General features: G+C 62.9%; 1 protein-coding gene across 2 annotated transcripts; it reads right to left on the reverse strand.

Annotated features, from left to right (window-relative positions):
* Positions 1 to 3: 3 nt before the first annotated feature.
* On the reverse strand, positions 4 to 15,694 carry PKP3 (plakophilin 3). Of its 2 annotated transcripts, XM_074275012.1 has the most exons (14): positions 15,561 to 15,694; positions 13,495 to 13,717; positions 4,775 to 4,860; positions 3,993 to 4,621; positions 3,713 to 3,836; positions 3,422 to 3,626; positions 2,866 to 3,040; positions 2,519 to 2,636; positions 2,160 to 2,330; positions 1,623 to 1,808; positions 1,337 to 1,490; positions 931 to 1,123; positions 729 to 816; positions 4 to 544 (listed from the first exon to the last, which is right to left on the reverse strand). In XM_074275012.1, the coding sequence occupies exons 1-14, from the start codon at positions 15,597 to 15,599 to the stop codon at positions 509 to 511; spliced, it is 2,427 nt and encodes an 808-aa protein (XP_074131113.1). In that variant the 5' UTR covers positions 15,600 to 15,694; the 3' UTR covers positions 4 to 508. The 2 variants fall into 2 exon arrangements, with proteins under 2 accessions (XP_074131113.1, XP_074131115.1); XM_074275014.1 differs by lacking the exons at positions 13,495 to 13,717; positions 15,561 to 15,694 and adding an exon at positions 8,161 to 8,383.
* Between the last annotated feature and the right edge of the window lie 1,490 nt (positions 15,695 to 17,184).

Genomic DNA, 17,184 nt, shown 5'->3' on the forward strand with positions numbered 1-17,184 from the left:
ACCCACCAGACCAGTGCTTCTTTTATTGTCCCAGCCCCGGCCCATCCCAGGCGGGCCCCGGGCCCTAATCTGTGGCTGTGACTGTATGGGCGAGTCGGCCGGACTCAGCTCCTCCCTTCACCAAGCATCAGTGGGAGGCTGTGGAGCCACAGCAGTGGTGGCCAGCCCAGACCGGAGGCCCCCTAAAACACCAAAGGATCCCCAAGCATCCCGCACCCCGAAGCCAGGGGCTTTGGCCCCATCTCGATAGCCAGGCTCCCCCCGAAGCCCCCAGAGTTCCCCGAGTCCTGGACCTGTTCTTAGCGCCTGCCATTCCTGCCCACCCGTAAGCTTCAGCGTCCCAACCCGAAACCGCGGCGGGGGTCGAGAGACCAGACCGGGGCAGGTTCAGGGACGCGGGGCCAGGGGCCGAGAGGCGAGGGCAGAGCGGCGCCAACCTCGTCCCATGCGGCGGCAGAGGGGGGTTCACTCGCCCCCCCGCCCGTACACCTCTTTCTCTTCCGACTGTTTACGGACCCAGGAAGTCCTCCTTCCGATAGCCTTTCTGCAACACGGAGAGGGAGACGTTAATGAGGCTGCGCCCTCCCTGCGCCTTCTCGCAGCTCCCATGCTGTCCTTCCGACGGGGAGGGGCTCCCCTCACTGGGGTGTTCCCTCCCCCGCTTGGCTGTCCACTCTCCCACCCGCCTCCGGAGCAGTGCTCAGCGTGCTCAGCACGGGCTCACTTACCGCCCGGAAATCCCGGTGGAGCTTGCTGTACTGCCACATGTTGGCCAAAAGGCTGGAGGCCGCCCGGGAGGACTTCTCGCTGTCAGGCCTGGTGGGGAGGAGCGGGGGTGTTAGCGGGCGCTGTCGGGGGCCAAGGGGGAGGAGAATCCGGCCCCCCCATTTCCCACCGCCTCCCCTTGCCGTGGCCAGAGCCTCTACCGACCCGTCCCGCTTCTTCTTGATGAAGACGAGCTTCCGGAGGCCGTCGAAGTAGAGCAGGTCCCGGGCGGCGATGGGGCTGGCCACCACCAGGTTGTTGAGCACCGCGATGATGTTGACCAGCACGTCGGCAGGAGGGGGCTTTTCCCCGACGCTCCCCGGCAGCTTCTCAATCAGGTGGCTGACCACCTTGGTGGCTACCTCCCTCAGGGCAGAGGGCAGGAGTCAGCGTCAGGCAGTGCCCCCAGCCCCTCCTCTTCCTGGAGCCGGGGCTCCCCGTCCCCACTCCCCCAGCGACCTCGGTTCCTCCCCTCCGGCCCGTCATCCGGGACAAGAGGGACCAACAGGCCAGGCTCGGTTGGCCCAGAAGGACGAGGCCGTCATTGCCGGGGGCCCCGAGGAAGACTCACACATCTCGTCCTTGTTCCGCGCGTTGCGTGACAAGTTCCGGATGAGCCCAGTGAGTGAGCGCAGCTGGTGATGGTCAGCGGTCCGGACTCGGTCCAACAAGGGGTTCAGAATGCGCTCCTGCTCCAAGGCTAGGCGGCTCAGCACGCCCGCCCACTGTAGGGCAAGGAAGGATGGAGGGATGTGGGGGGGCCCCTCAGATCTCCCCATCAGCCCCCCCCAGGCCAGCCTGCAGCCCCCGGACTTTCCATCAGGGACCATCGCCCCTCTCCCTCGCCGCGCCCTCACCCTTCGGTCGCCAGCGGTGATGTTCTGAAGGGCGCCAGCGGCGGCTTCCGTCGTGTGCCTGTTCAGCTCACAGCGCTGAAGGAGCCGGTTGTAGAGCCCCACGATCTGGGGACTCCAAAGCCACTCGAGCCCCTTGGGATCCTTGGAGACCTCCGCAAAGGTCAGCGTATCTGTGGCCAGGGGCAGCTGGGGAGATGAGGGGCTTGTGAGTCCTAGGCCGGGCCCCCTTTCCTCTGCAGTTCCTCCCACCCTCCCTCCCTTGGCTCTCCCCCCCATTTTTCCCAAGGGTCACCCTTAGCTCTTGGCCGCGCCACACCACTGCCCTCTCCTCCCTTTCACAGGCTCACTGCCTTAGCGGCTGCCCAGCCCCTCTTTGCTCAGACCCCTCTCCAAGAGCATCCGGGCCGTACAGCCTGGTGTCGCCCCGAGCCTCCGTTTACCTTTCTGTAAAACGGGTTCTGTAGGCTTGTGGGGTCGCTGCAGGGAGAGCACCCTCCCCCGTCTCCCCAGCCTGGGCCATCCGTGGCCACCGCCTACCTCTCGGAGCCTCCTGCTCTGGGGCGTGAAGCAGCCCACAACTTCCCCCGGTCTCCCAGCCCCGGCCTCCCCGCGGCCTCGGCCCTCCAGCCTCTGTAGCGCCGAGGGCGGCATCTCGTCGTACAGGCGGTAGGAGAGGTTCCTGAGCACACACACGGCGTTCTCCACGCTCTGGGGGCATTGGGACGCGTCAGCGGCCACAGCCACGGCTGGAGGGGCCTCCCCCCGTTCTCAGCCCCCCCTCCCATGGAGCCGGCGGGGGGAGGGGAGAAGCCCCGGAACACAAGGATGGACGAGGGTGGGGCAGGGACGGGGAGGCCCCGGGTCTTCTCCCCCCCCCAGGTTCAGGGCCGCCTGACCTTGTCCTCACACTTGCCCACGTCCAGGGCGTGGTGGATGTAGGTGACGAGGGCGTCCACCAGGCCGTGGCACTCTCGCATCCTCTGCCGTGTGGCCTGTGAGGCCGAGCTCAGGTTCCTAGGGCAAAGAAGGGGGGCGGGTCAGAGGCCACGGGCCCCTCTGGAGGAGGAGCTTGGTCTGGGAGGCTCACCGGCAGCTGGACTCTCTCTGTGGCCTTGGCAAGTTCTGTCCCCCCGAGATGCCCTCGGGATGGGGCGCCCCCACCCCAAGGACAGACTGGAGACAAGGAGGGCGGTGACGGGCAGGAGGCGCCCCTGTGGGGGAGTGGGGGGGGGGGTCTGGGTACCTGAGGAAACCCGTGGCGTTGTAGAAGATCTCGGCTTCGGAGGCATTCTGCTGGATGAGGGGGGGCCCCCCGGAGCCCGAGAGCGGGCTCAGCACCAGGTCTGTCAGCTGCTCCAGGGTGTCTCGGGCCAGCCGGTCCTTCAGGTGGTCACTGGATGACAGGTTCCACAGGATTCCTGAGTGTCAGAGGTCAGGGGTCAGCAGCAGGCTCCCCGCCCTGGAGAGCTGCCGCTGAGAAGGAATAGGGAGACCCCAATACCTGCTCCGCATCAGCGCCCCCCATGGCCCAGAGTCCAGTGATGGGCGTCCCCCCCCCGGGGCCTCGAATCCAATGATGGGCGCCTCCCCCCACGGCCAGGAGTGCGAGGGTGGGCGCCCCCCCAGGGCCAGGAGTGCGAGGGTGGGCGCCCCCCCCCACGGCCAGGAGTGCGAGGGTGGGCGCCCCCCCCACGGCCAGGAGTGCGAGGGTGGGCGCCCCCCCCACGGCCAGGAGTGCGAGGGTGGGCGCCCCCCCAGGGCCCTGAATCCTCTCGGGGTGTGTGGGGGAGCAGCCTGACCCGTGACGTTCTTGCGCAGCTCGTCGTCCTGTTCCCGCAGAGTCCTCAGCAGCTCGAAGATGCCGTTCTCCTCCACCAGGGCCAGCTTGTTGTCGGCGTTGTCGTAAATGAGGTTCCGCGTGGCCCCCGTGGCGTGCCTCTGAACCTCCTGGTTGGCGTGGTTGAAGAGTTTCACCAGTTTGGGCACGGCCTGGAGACTGCGGGCCTGCGGACACGGGCGGGGGTTACGGGAGCCGGCCGGCTGCCGCCCGGGGGGGAAGGGGCGCTCCCGCCGCCCGGGCCAACCCCCACCTGTTTCTTGGCGGCGGCGTCGCTGTAACACTTGTGCTGGATGTAGGCCGCCCCTAGCACCTGCAGGTTGGGGTCTGAGGCCATGAGGTACTTCACAGCTGAGGGAAGATCGATGTCATCGAAGCTGTGGGGAGAAGGATGGAGGTGGGCTCAGCTTCGGGGGCTCCTCCCCATTTCTCCGGCCACTCTCCCTCCTCCCAGTTTCTCCGGCCACTCTCCCTCCTCCCCTTCCCCCATGCCCTGCTCTGCCCCACTCCCTCGATGGCTCCCAGGGGCTCACCCACTGCTGAGCCGTTGTAGAGTGCGGTGACCCCCGTAGCAGTCCAGTCCCCGCACGTCGGGCAGGTGTCCGGAGTCGGCCAGACTGAGGCTGAGGCTGCGGACCGAGGGGGCTCGGGCCACGTGCTCCAAGCCTCCGCCGGTTCCCACGGAGGCCGTCCCCCGGCTGCGGTGGCTGCTCTGGAACCTCTGCAGGGTGCGCATGGCCGGGGCTCGGATGGTCCGACCTGGGGCCCCGTCCGCGGCCTCGGACCAGTCCAGGCCCCCCGCGCGGCTGGAGGCCGAGCTGGCCTGTCGCTCGTACCCGAAGGTCCTGTAGGAAGGCCCTCCCGGAGGTTCTAGCTGCTCAGACACTACGCTGTAGCGGTCGTCCAGGCCTCCGTGCGACCCCCCCACCAGGCGCAGAGAACGCAGGCTCAGAGTGTCATAGTCAGTCCTAGGGCCGGGGCCCCCGCGGTCGTGGTAGGAGACGGGCCGGGACGCCACTGGGACTGCAGGCTGGGCCCCCCCGTAGCCCGCGGACCCGTTGTGCGCCGCCGAGCTCACCCTGCGGCCACAGCTCAGGTCCACCGCCGAGCGGGAGGACCAGGCCGGTGCCCCGTATGCTGGCTTGGAGATGGGCCGGAAAGTCTGTGGGACAGGGGAAGAAGGCGGTGAGGGGGTGGGGGTGGGGAGACGGGCCAGCCCCCCCCCCCAGCCAGGCCCCTCCCCCACCCCAGCCAAAAGATGGGGAGCGGCGTGACAGCCCCGGGCCTTGAGAAGGGAGGCGGGGGGAAAGCTCACCGATGCCTTGTCCATGCTCATGCCCTGGGAGCGGGAGCTGAAGCCGGCCCCAGACTGCCCTGGGTGGTACTGACACTTGGGGACACCTGGGGAGGGTGAAGGGAGGGCAGGCGGTCAGCGTGCAGAAGGTCAGGTCACCAGACTGGTCTCCATGGCCGGACCCCACCCCCCTCCCACCGGACTCCCTAACCTCTCTGCTCGTCAGACCCTAGTCCTCTGAAGGACAGCGGGAGGGCTAGAGATTGAAGGACCGTTCGGTTCTGGGCACCGTGGTTCTAGGGTGCAGATACCTGGAAGGCAGTTGGAGGGGGACGGCCTGCAGCCCAAGCGCATGGGAGTGGGCTGGAGGAAGTCGGGCTGTCAGGCTGAGAAGGGATGGCTCAGGGAAGCAGGAGAGATGTGGGCACGCCTCTACAGGGCAGAACCGGCAGGGTTCCACAAGCTCACTGCTCCCAATGGGAGGGGGCCCTTGTGCAGGAGGGGCTAGAAGGCTACAGGATCCTGTAAAGGGATGACCTGGAGGTCTCCTTGTGGCTCACGGGAGGACCCCATTCTGCAGGTCTGGGGCGGATCTCCAGCAGCCACTGTCAGGTGGCTCCCGGGAGCACAACACTTGCCCCTCCGTGGTTCTGAGCTGGGGACGCTCCCGAGGACCTCATCTTCCGTGACCTTGTAGATCCTCGGACATTACGGAGAGCCCCGTTTCCTGGGCTCTCCACCCCTCCCAGGTTTTTGTCCAACCCTAACCCTAATCCATCACCCTAACCTAGGCTCCTTCCCACCCTATCTGAGTTCGGCCTCCTCCCCTCATGAAATTCAGCCTGGGCCACTGAACACTGAACACCTACTGGGTGTCAGTACAAAATGAACTAGTTGCCGCCACAGAGGCAGTCTTCAGCCTCTCCCCACCTCTCCAATCCGCTCTCGGCTCTGAGCCAGTGATTTCCCCAGGCCCGTGGCGGTCTGTGGCGGCACTCTGAGCAGAATCTGAACCGGCTCCCTATTGCCTCTGGCCAATAAACTAAGATTCCATCCCGCTTCCCCCAGTCTGCTCCCAGCCCCCCAGCCAGCCTCATCTTCCACTCCGTGACCCTTGGGGACGCCGTTCCGCCTTCTCTTTGTCCCCTTCCTGCCCATTTTTTCCCACTGTTCATTCCATTTTATTTTGGGATGTACGCTACCCGACTGACATAGGCGTCACAAGCATCTGAACGCATTTCATGGATAATGGAAAAAAGGCCCTCCTGTGAGTTTTCCGATGGCGGTAGCTTTTATACAATCCTCCTACAAGATAGCAAGCTGCCAAAACCAAGAATCCCTTGGGAAAACTAAGTTTAAACTAAAGGCAAATTCGTTTGTGCGGCTCCCGGCCCGGATCTGAAGCCCCAAACTGGATCTGAGCTGTTCCCACACGTCACCAGCGGACGTTTAGCAGCGATCATAACCAGCCCGGACACTTCTGCTGTTTCAGTGAGTTCAAAGAAGCCTTTGTCTGAGGGACGTAGCCCAGAAATACCTAAAGCCGAGGCCCGGAGAGCGGGCGCTCCTACGGAGAACACCCATCAGCAAGTGCCCCGTGGGGCTGTTGCTGGGAAGTGCACGGGGCATGGCTGTGGAGGCCGGAGCTTAGAGACCGCAAAGGAAGCGGGAGGTCACGTCTCCAGTGCATTTTCCCGGCTCCCGGGACACTAAGGCTTCTGTCCCTTAATGTTAGAGAGTCCGAGCCTCCAATCGATCTGAGGGAAGGCTTTCTCAGGGAAGTTCTGCCCACTTGCATTGTGGCCTCTCTCGGCTCTTGAGGCCAGATTTCTGTCCCTCAGCATCCCTTGTGTGGAAGGTCCTGCCGCTTTCTAGCCTGACCTACCTAAGCTTCCACGGCCTCATCACAGTCCTTTCTGGTTGTCCTACATCCCTGGGGGGCCCCTGAGGGCAGGGGGATGGGCCCTCGCTTGCAAACAGCCATGATGGGTGCCTAGGAGTGTGTCACCAACCAGGAGAAGGCGGGTAGATGGGTGCAGGGGTGGAGTGAATGTTCCTCAGCCCTGCATCCCTGCCCCATGGGAGAACATGGTCTCGTCCCTGAGCCGGGGAGGATGGCAGTGCAGCCCCATGCCCACTCAGGGGCCAGGCTCTCACTCCTGGGTCTCTGCCCACAGGGTATCTCCTGGCCATGTGGCATTCCCTACCAGCTTGGGAGGAGATCAAGGAACCGGGCAGCCCAGTGTCCTATCCTGCAGGAATCTAGAGGGCCAGAGCCTGCTTTCCTGGTACGCCTCCTGCCCTTCAGCTCCCTCCCAGGATCCCCTGGGGTCATGTTCTGCCCAGGAGGTCGCCCTCAGCGCTCATCCCCGTCCCTGCTCTTCCCTCCTCTGGCATCTCCTTACACTGTATCTTCTGGCATAGCTGGCACCACGGACACTCCCCCTCATCCCCAATGCCCTCCTCCCCCACTCCTTGACTTTGGCCACCCTCTCCGCTCTTGGGGAGAGCACTTTGTGGCCTCTTCTCCATCCTCCCTGTCCCTGCTCAGCGAGATTTGGAACGTGATATTTGTAAAGGCGGCTCTCCTCCGGGCTCTCCTCCGCCCCTTCCTCACCCCAGTCTCTCTTCTGTCCCCAAAGAGTCCAAGGTCAAAGAAGGGAGGCCCCCTTTAGCCCCCTTGCCCCCCCATAAGCCATGGTCACAGAAGAATCTGACTTGTTGTGGCCAAGCCCGCAGTTTCATGGTGTGGGGACCACCCGTGGGGGGGCTGTGTCCACCGGGACGGCCGGAGGGCAGCTCCATCTCGGAGTGCTCAGAAGGAGGACCTCGATCTGCCCCCCCCCGGGCACCAACCATGAGGCTGTTGCAGCTGCCTCTCCCCGGGCCTCCCTGCCTTGGCTCCCCTCAGTCTTTGCTCCAACTTGGCCAACCCAACTGGCCGAGATCTTCTCCCCCGAAGTGTCTGGCCCGGTGAACTTCAGCCTTTCATGGCTGGCCAAACCCCACCCGGGGCTAACCATCGGTGCCACCTGCCTTCTTTCACCTCCTCCCGGGCTGCGGACTGCCCTGGATGGACCACATTCCTCTGACCCCCCCGTACAACCCTAGCCCTTCCCCCGGCAGAGGGGGAACCTCATCTGTTACTTTACTGAGAAAATGAAGTCCTGCTCCCTGTGCGGTCCGGTCCCCCCGTCCACACTGCTGCCTGCCTCTGGCCCGACCCCATTCCCCAGACCCCCCCATACAATCCTATCCAACTCTCTTTGTCTGCCCAGAGCCTCCCCAACCCTGCCATCCCCCTGCCCCCAGCCCTCAGGCCAGAAGGGCTCTTTCCCAAAGATTCCCTCTTCCCTTTCCCCAAAACTGTCCAGTTCACGTCCTCCCCTTCCCCAGCATTCACTTACTCTGGCTCCTTGCAGGCCCTGGGGGGCCGCTCAGTGGGAGACCCGCTCTCGGCCCCCTTTCTGGGGCCTGGGGTGCCCCGCCGCCTTCCCCCCTGTCTCCCTTGGTCTCAGTGACTGCTCCGTCCTGTCCTGGCTCCAGAGATGCTCTTTCTCAGACTCTTACTGGATCATCCAGTCTCAGGGTGTGCCCCAAGGCTCCATGGGAGCCTTTTCTTTTCTTTACTCACTCCCTTAATGAGCTTATTTACTCCAGTGGACCCGGTTATCATGTGACTCACAAATCTATGCATCAAGTCCCAAGCCTCCTCCACTGGGCCTGGCCTTCTCCCTCCAGAAAGTTCACTGGGAGGAGCTCTAACTCCTGGCTGACACTTCCCTGGGGTAATCTGTGCGGAATGTGGTCTCCCTCTGGAAAACCATGGGGTCCCACTGGCTGGCCCTCCCAGATCAGGAGCCTCTCCCCAGTATCTGATCCGACACATCCACGCTCTTTCTTTTTTGGTTCTCCCGGAGCCCTAGTTCCTCCTCCAGGACCATCCTCCCAGCGGGTCACCTTTGGGTCGTCCCTCTCCTCCCCTTTGCCTCAGCCCTTGAATCCCATCAGTGGCCAAGTCTTATCGGTTCTCTCCACCCCTCCCTCTTTCTCGGGGGCTCTCTTCACCTCCTGCATCCCTCCTCCGGGTCCTTCCCTCTCCCCTCTCCCCTTCACAAGCAAAGGCCCAGGCCCAGTCACGCTCAAGTTCTCCGGCCCCTGCCCTCTTTTTGGCCAGTTACTCCAGGACAAATGCAAACTCCTCAGCTTGGCCTTTGAAGCCCCCTACCGCTGGCTCCAGCTGATGGTGGATCATTTCGCATTGTCGCCAAACGTTCCATTTCCCAGCCGAACCAGGCTTCTGGCCCTGGATCGGAACCGGAGCTAAAAGGAAGCTTGAGGCCCACGGGTCCGAGCCTGCCATTTTAGCCTGAGATGGAGGGAGATGATTTTCCTAAGCTTGTACAGGCAGCGAGCATCAGAACCGGGGTCCAAACCCAGACCCCGAGTCTGAACGCAGAGCCCACGGAGCAGTGGTCTCTCTCCCGCATCCCTGCCTCGAAAGCCCAGCGTTGCTGCCTTCCAGCTCCCCCAAATGGGGGGCTCCAAGAGCCCGCATTCTCCTGGAGGCTAAGTTGAGGAACTAGCGGCTGCAGTCAAAGTGCCGGGAAGAGAGCGCCCCCTCTTCTTGGAGTCTGGGATAACGATGATAATGACCCCCGATTTTTGAGAGAGCGGATCTCCAGAGGAAGAACAGATATCAAAGACCAAAAGGTGGCAGGGAAATCAAGTCCGGAACCGCTCAGTAAGCCTTTCCGAAGCACCCACTGTGGGCTAGGCACAGTGCTAAGGGCAGTCCCTGTCCTGGGGAGCCCTCAGGCTAACGGAGGCGAACACACACACTCTAGAAGGCCAGCGGTCCTTTATCCAGCCCTTTGTGCCCGGCCCGTGCTAGGAGTATCACGGGAGGCACGGAAGTGACCAAGAATGGCATTCTGAAGGCAGAGGACTATCATTCCCCAAAGGAGGGGAGATGCAGTAGCTGGAAGAGGCTGTTGGGGGGGGGGGACACGCAGGTTTTGTCCAGAAGTAGGCTGCAAGAGCAGGCCCCCAGGGACCACCGAGGGCCAGGGCCCAGCTGCCCAACTCAACCCAAGGGGAGCAAAGGCTTTGTGTTCTTTAGGCTCCGGCCTGAGGGGAAGGCGGATGGGGCAAGAACTTTGCTCGGGGTGGATGCAGCGCTCACAGGCAGAGAGGCTCCGAGGCTCCGGGCAGGCTTGTTTTCTCAGACAAGAATGGAAGACCTTTGCACTGGGAACGGCAGGACAGAAGTGGCCAATGGGGAGCAGCTCCCCAAGATCCACAAAGAGCAAGGGAGCCTTTCCTGTCTTTGATGAATTCAAGCTGCCTGCTGAGACGAGGGCCATCCTTATCTCCTCAAAGAGGTGAAAACAGAGTGGCTGTTAGTGATCTTTGAAAGGTCATGGACAAGGAGAGGGAGGACACCTGGAGGAGGACAAATGTCAGTCCATTTTTCCAAAAATAAAAATTCTGAAAAAGGAAGAGAAGAGCCTGCAAACTAACCATACGCTAAGTGGGCTTGGATTCCTGGAAAGATCCCCAAGAGAGATCCCCAAGAGATAGCTGGTTCAGATCTAGAAAGGGAAGCAGAAAAAGAATCCGCCGAAAACCCCAACCTGGCTCCAGCCAGCACAGGTGTCGTGCCAAAGGAAGCTCACATCCGTTTTGGACGGGAGACAAGGGACGCTGTTGACGGAGTTTACCTAGCTTGAAGTCCCGAGTTTTTGACAAAAGGGTCTCAGTATTCTTCCGAAGGGCAGATACAAGGGTCGGACAATTCAGCAGCCAGACAGTCACGCGGTTTAAGGTCAGGGTGGCAGGAGGGAAGGGACCCGGGGATCGGGCCTAGCTCTGGGCTGGCTAACCTTTTAACAATGACTTAGAAAAAGGCAGAGGGCAGGCCCGTCCCGTTTGCAAATCACACAAAGCTGGGAGCGAGGGCTGATGGGATGGCCCACAGGCAGCTGCTTCTCAATCTAATGGAACAGATTGGAGAGGGGGAAATGAAGTCTTGCCTTCAGCTCTGCAAAATAAAGCGCCTTCCTCTAAGCTGGGGAGCAAGGTTAGGCGGCAGTTTGAAGAAGATCTGGGGGGGCTTTGTGCCTACGGCTCCCCGTGAATCCTTCCTGGGATTGAACCCCATGAAGAGGTGGCGGGGTCCCATTGCCTCCTGCCCCAGGCAGACCTTTCCCAGAGGACTGTGTTATTATAGGAGCCGTACTGGAAAGGTCCTTGACAAGCCGAATCATGTCTGGAGGAGGGCACGGGGAAGGTGAGGGCCAAGTCCCAGGCTTGTAGGGAGGGCACGGGGAAAGTGAGGGCCAAGTCCCAGGCTTGTAGGAGGGCATGGGGAAGGTGAGGGAGGGCACGGGGAAGGTGAGGGAGGGCACGGGGAAGGTGAGGGCCAAGTCCCAGGCTTGTAGGAGGGCACGGGGAAGGTGAAGGCCAAGTCCCAGGCTTGTAGGAGGGCACGGGGAAGGTGAGGGCCAAGTCCCAGGCTTGTAGGAGGGCACGGGGAAGGTGAGGGCCAAGTCCCAGGCTTGTAGGAGGGCACGGGGAAGGTGAGGGCCAAGTCCCAGGCTTGTAGGAGGGCACGGGGAAGGTGAGGGCCAAGTCCCAGGCTTGTAGGAGGGCACGGGGAAGGTGAGGGCCAAGTCCCAGGCTTGTAGGAGGGCACGGGGAAGGTGAGGGCCAAGTCCCAGGCTTGTAGGAGGGCACGGGGAAGGTGAGGGCCAAGTCCCAGGCTTGTAGGAGGGCACGGGGAAGGTGAGGGCCAAGTCCCAGGCTTGTAGGAGGGCACGGGGAAGGTGAGGGCCAAGTCCCAGGCTTGTAGGAGGGCACGGGGAAGGTGAGGGCCAAGTCCCACGCTTGTAGGAGGGCACGGGGAAGGTGAGGGCCAAGTCCCAGGCTTGTAGGGACATCTGGAGCTGGGGGAGGGGAGTGGCAGGAGGCAGGTTTTGGAGCTGCTTCCTAACATGAGAGCGGCCTATGGGAGAACGATGGGCAAGCGTCCCCGAGATCTATGTGGGGCTGGGCACAGTGCTCCGAGGTCCCTTCCAGGAGGAGGGATTCTGGGATGAGTGCAGAGGGCTGTCTCCTGCCCCGGGGCCGGGCCCAGGCCCTCCTGGCCTCAGGCCTGCGTTTCAGCACCCAGGGCTCGGACCCTCCTGGTCTCCCTCCGCCCACCGTGTGGCTCTGAGCTCCTCGCTGCCCTCTCATGTGCCCCTTCCCTTCCGCGTCGGGGGCAGGGGCTGTTCCTGGGGCCCCCGGCGCAAGGAACACTTCCCAGATGTTTGGCGAGTCTAGTGGGACGGCGAGAGGAGAGGCTCACTGTGTGCCCGGCGCTGTGCTAAGAGGGATGAGGGAGGGAGGGAGGACCAGGCAAGGGGGGAGACAGAGACCAGGCAAGGAAGGGCCGGGGGCGTCCCGGCCCAACACCCCAGGCCACAGACAGGCTGGCGGGTGGCAGGAAGGCGCAGCTTCCTCAGCAGCCCTCCGGGGAGATGGGCGCCATTTAGGGGTGAGGAGAGGGGGCCAAGCACTCTTGGGGAGCTTCCTCACTGGGGGATCCTGTAGCCAGCTCTTCGGATGCCTTTGCTCCCGTCCCCGCCCCCTGTTCGTGGCCTGGCCAGAGACAGATCAACCACCCCCAGGGGTAAACACACCCCCTTCCTCACCCACACAGGCCTTCCCACCCCGGGCCCCTGTCAGCACAGTTTAATGAGGCTTCATGGGTGGGGAGATTAACCCCTTGACGCCAGGGAGGCTCCGCCAGGGGGGGACACACCCCCGTTTGGGGCTCCCTGCCCCCCTCTCCCCCCAAATTATAATCATCCTCCTAATTGTCAGGGCTGGTCATGGGTGGCCATCTCTGAGGCGTTTTACAAACTGTAATTAGTGCCCATATTTGGCTGCCTACTTCCTGCCCTCCCCCCAACTGGGGAGCTTCCATTGTGTGGCTGAGAAAGCCGGGGCTGAGGGAGGAGGTCACTGCCCCGGGCCAGGAGGAGGGCTCCGAGCTAGGCCTCCGTCCCGGCTCTCCAGGGTCTCCAGGGTCCCGGGAGCTCGTAGCGCCCATCCCCCCGCTTTAGCCCCGCACCAGGCCAGGTTTCCCGAGGAGCAGAGCGTACCCTCTGGATCCCTCCCGTCCCAGAGAAGTTCCATGCGCTCCCCATGGGCCGGCCTTCCACCTTCCTATTTCCCCCCCTGTTCTCAGGGCAGGGGGAGTCCTGAGGGCTCCTGACCTGTCCCTGGCTTGTGCCCAGTGAAGGGGGCTGGTGAGACTGGAAACTGGGGGGCCCAGCTTGGCAAGCTTGAGGGGGCGTCGGCCTCCCGCCGAGCCCTGGCCCACCCGTGATTGCGCCCCAGCCAGAGGCAGCCTGGGACTTCTGTGGCATACTTCTGCGCAGGGCCCGCTGCCGTAAGGAAACCCCAGCCGGCCTCCTCTCCTCCAACCCGGTGCGGCCCGTCCCCTTCCCCACACAGCTGGGCCCCTGCGGCTCTCCGGGAAAGGCTTTTAGGGAGCCCAGCAGCTCCTTTCTGTGGCCCTGGGTGGGGCCAGGGAGCCCAGGCTGAGTCAACCTGAGGCCTCCGGTGAGTCAGGGAAGCAGCCTCGGCCGGCCCGCCCTCCTGCCTCTAGAAGGGCCGTCTCCCTGCCTCTCCCTCTCCACCTCCCCTGGCCCCCCCCCCCCCCCCCCCCCCCCCCCCCGGGCAGTGGGTACCTCGGGAGCCGTCTGGGCCCGTGCTGGCTGCAGAATCCGTCGGGGGGCCGCCCAGGGAGCCGTTGATCCTCGAAGGCTGGCCCAGCTGGAGCATCCTGGCCCGGACCTGCTCCTGCACCCGGGCCACCTTCAGCCGCTCCCGCTCGGCCTCCAGAGCCTCCTTGTTCTTCAGGTCCAGCTGCACATCGGAGGGCAGGGCCAGGGAGCAGACCCCGGTCCCGGGCTGCAGGGCAGAGAGCAGGAAGTTATTGTCCTGCATGGTGGCTGCCGGAGGGGGCCGGGGGCTCAGCGGGGCTCCGACTCGGGCCGGCCAGCGCCGCCCAGCATGGCCCTCCAGCGGCTCCCGGCCAGTGGCCTCAGTTCCCAGTCGTCCCGGCAGCCAGCGGCCGCACCCAGCCGGCAGACCCCGCCCCGGCCTGAGCTCACCTGGGGGGCGGGGACACCTGGGGAAGGCCAGGGGGGCGGAGCCGCAGCCTCCCCAGGGTGGAATTCCTGGGGAAGGAATAGGCCCTGCCCAGCCCCGGGGCCTCTGGGGCCCCAACGTGCAGCCTCCGCCCTCCTCTGTACCCTCCTGCTGGAGGCCCGGGGAGGTCCCAGGATGGGAGGTGCCCCAGTTATTCTAGCTGGTGCTCTGGGACCGGGCAGGGGCAAAGGTGCTGACTGGGCCGGCCTTCCCCCTTCCCATATACCTAACGCCTTCCTCCCGGCCCAGCGCGGCCAAGTCTAGGTCAGGAGGGAGGGAGAGGTCAGGCACCTTCGCCCTGCGGGGGACCTGGTGAAAGGTGGACTTCCGCGGGAGGCCGGGATCAATGTCCATTGGGCAGGGCAGGATGGGGCGGGGAGGGCACATTGCATTGGAGCTGATTGGGGGGCTGCGGCAGGCAGGGCCTTGGGGTTCCTCCGCACCTTATTCTCCTCAATCACTCCCTCCCCCTTTCTCCCTTACAGTCCCCAATTTTAGTGCTTTTTAGTGATTCAGGTGCCCCCAAGAAGCTGCTTGGGAGGCTGGCCTTTGTTGAAAACGGCTGCTGTTGGGGGCTGCCACCTTAGCCTTGGTAGGTCCAGGGGAGATGGGGAGCGTGTTCCCCCTTGGGCTTTGTCTCCTGGCTCAGGTGTGGGGGAGTGTGTGTGTGTGTGTGTGTGTGTGTGTGTGTGTGTGTGTGTGTGAGAGAGAGAGAGAGAGAGAGAGAGAGAGAGAGAGAGAGAGAGAGAGAGAGAGAGAGAGAGAGAGAGAGAGAGACAGAGAGAGAGACAGAGACAGAGACAGAGACAGACACGGGGGCAGGCCTGGGCAAGCTTGGGGGGCTCTGGAAGAGGGGGGGCCTCCCCACTCAGACCCATGCCCCTCCTCCACTCTGGGCTGCTCCGTGACGTGGGCTCGGCTGGGAGGAGCGGGCTGGTGACTCAAGGGGAGCAGCAGAGTACAAGTCCACACTAGCAGGGGTGGGGCGGGCGGGGCTCAGGCTCACCAGAAATACGGGGGGCTGCCCTTCCCCCTCCGGGGTCCTGCCTTGGCGGCTGCTCCCTGAGACCCCCAGAACTGCAGCTTGGTCTCCAGGGGCCCCTGAGCGCTGCAGCTGCCGGGCTCGGGGGCTCTAGCCTGTTCCCTAGCAGACGGGGTGGGTGCTACGTGCTGGACCTGCCTCTCGGGCTTAGCATGAAACTCTAGTGGGGAAAGCTGGAAGGAGCCATTCCGGGGATGAGGAAAATGGGCACCGTCCAGCCCAGAGTCAGAGCCGGCCTCCCCGGGGCGGCCTCCATTCTCCCCAGCTTCCCCAACGCCGAGACTCTCCCAGCCCAGCTCAGGGGCCTCTCCAGTGCACTTGGCTCCCTGGCTCCCTAACTAAGGCCCCTGAGCAGCGCTGCCACTGTGTAAAACACCCCAGGCCTCCCAGTCCCCCGCTCCCCAACCTAGGGTCCTACGCCCTGGCTTTCTGCCGATGACCCTGGGAGAAGACCATCCTCCGTGGCCCCACCCCCAGCCTTACTACACCCCCACTATAAGTGGAAGGGGGGGGATGGAGATCAGCAAAGGTCAGCAGCAAGCTGGGGAGGCAGAGACCTACATTGTTCATCTTGCGAACACTGCTCATGTCTTTGTCCATCCTTGGGCTGCAGAGAATCAAGCTTCTTCAGCTGCTCTCCTGAGCTGGTCCCAGCCTGGGATTCAGGGCTGTCTTGTTGCTTGGATTGTGGGGGGATCGGGGTGGGACCAGGTGGATCCAGCAGCTGCGGGAACGCCCTTTGCCTTCCCCTTCCTTGCTGATCCAACCAGTTGCTTCCATCAGAGACTTTGTATTTCTGGTGGAAAAATGTTTTGGAGACAAGTTTGTACGGAGCTGTAGCTCTCTGGGAGAACCACAGCCTGGCACCAGCGGGCCCGGGCCCTCCTGGCACCAGCTGCCTCTTGCCAGCCTCCATTGGGTGGATCCTACAGGCATCAGGTTGGGTTTCCTCCCACCCCAAGAATCCAGGAAACCTGGGGCTGAGTGAAGGGAGGGTATTGGGGGCCTCCCCTGGAACCCCACTCGGTTCATTGCCCCCACTTTTAGCTTCTGGTGGCAGCTGGAGCTCGGGCACGGAGGAGAGCCCCGAGGAGAGGAGCTGGTCGGATTATTGCTGAATAGCTTCTGGGGAGCTTGCTAGACAGCTGGAGGGCTAACCTGATCTTCCCAAGGGCAGAAGATCCCCGAGGAAGTTCTACATGGGGTTAGGAGAGGGCTGCTTTGTGACATTTGGGAAGAGCAGGGAGGCAGGCGGCGGCAGCAGGCTTTGGCAGGAACAGGTCCTGCCAGATGAACCACATTTCCTTTTAGGCCAAGCTTACCAGACTGGTAGGGCAGCAGAAGGATGCTGGCCATTCTCTGGCCAGGATTTCAGCAAAGAACCTGCCACTCTCCGGAGGCAGGAGGTGGAGAGAGCTGGCTCTGGCTAAGATGGCTGGTGGGAGGGACCGCCCCACAATTGACATCCTTAATATGGTCAAACTGCAACTCTCACCTGACCGCGCCAAAGAAGGATCAAGAACTGCCATGAGAAAGTGCAGGGAGAGACTGTCTCCACCCCAGCCCTGCCCTAGCAGGATTTGTCTATGTCAGTGCTGAACTGGGAAGGGAATAAGCACTGTAAAGTGCCTACTATGTGCAAGTCACCGCATTGAGTCAATGGCCTACTCTGTGCCGGGCACTGTGCTGAGTGCTTTATACCTATGTCATTTGGTCCTCACAAGCACCCAGGAGTTGTGGTATTATCTCCATTTGTGGTTGAGGAAACTGAGGCAGACGGTAGCTAAGGGGCTTTTCCATGCTCACACAGTTAGTGCTCATCTTTTTGATTCCAGACCCAGCACTGTGTCCACTGAGCCACCAGCCTCTCGGCTCTCAGCCCAGGGTAACGAGACAAGGTCTGGGAAGACGTGGATGTTATGAGCTTTTGTGTTTGAAGGCAGCAAGAACAAGAAACTCCCCAAAGAAAGCCCCAGAGTGGGGGTTCTGGAAGCCCAGAGAACCAGGAAGAGGTAGCAGCCAGTACGGGGGCGTCACACTCAGGTGGGTGTGCTGAGGGACCAGAGAGTACCCTGAAGGTCAGCCCAGGAACTTGGGAACCGCCTAAGTTTGACTATCCCTAATAGGGAGCTGAGCCTGGCTTGGACAAACTAAATTAAAGGAACTGAAGAGATGAGAAGTGAAA

Source organism: Sminthopsis crassicaudata, chromosome 6 (genome assembly GCF_048593235.1).
Source record: "Sminthopsis crassicaudata isolate SCR6 chromosome 6, ASM4859323v1, whole genome shotgun sequence".
In the NCBI taxonomy this organism is placed as follows: Eukaryota; Metazoa; Chordata; class Mammalia; order Dasyuromorphia; family Dasyuridae; genus Sminthopsis; species Sminthopsis crassicaudata.

Excerpts from the sequence above, each read along its gene's own strand:
- PKP3 (XM_074275012.1), bottom strand. The coding sequence starts at position 15,599 with ATGGACAAAGACATGAGCAGTGTTCGCAAGATGAACAAT. Across the intron at positions 13,718-15,560 it reads GTGTTCGCAAGATGAACAAT|CCCGGGACCGGGGTCTGCTC; the intron begins GTAGGTCTCTGC and ends TCTGCCCTGCAG. Across the intron at positions 3,627-3,712 it reads ACGCCGCCGCCAAGAAACAG|GCCCGCAGTCTCCAGGCCGT; the intron begins GTGGGGGTTGGC and ends CCGTGTCCGCAG.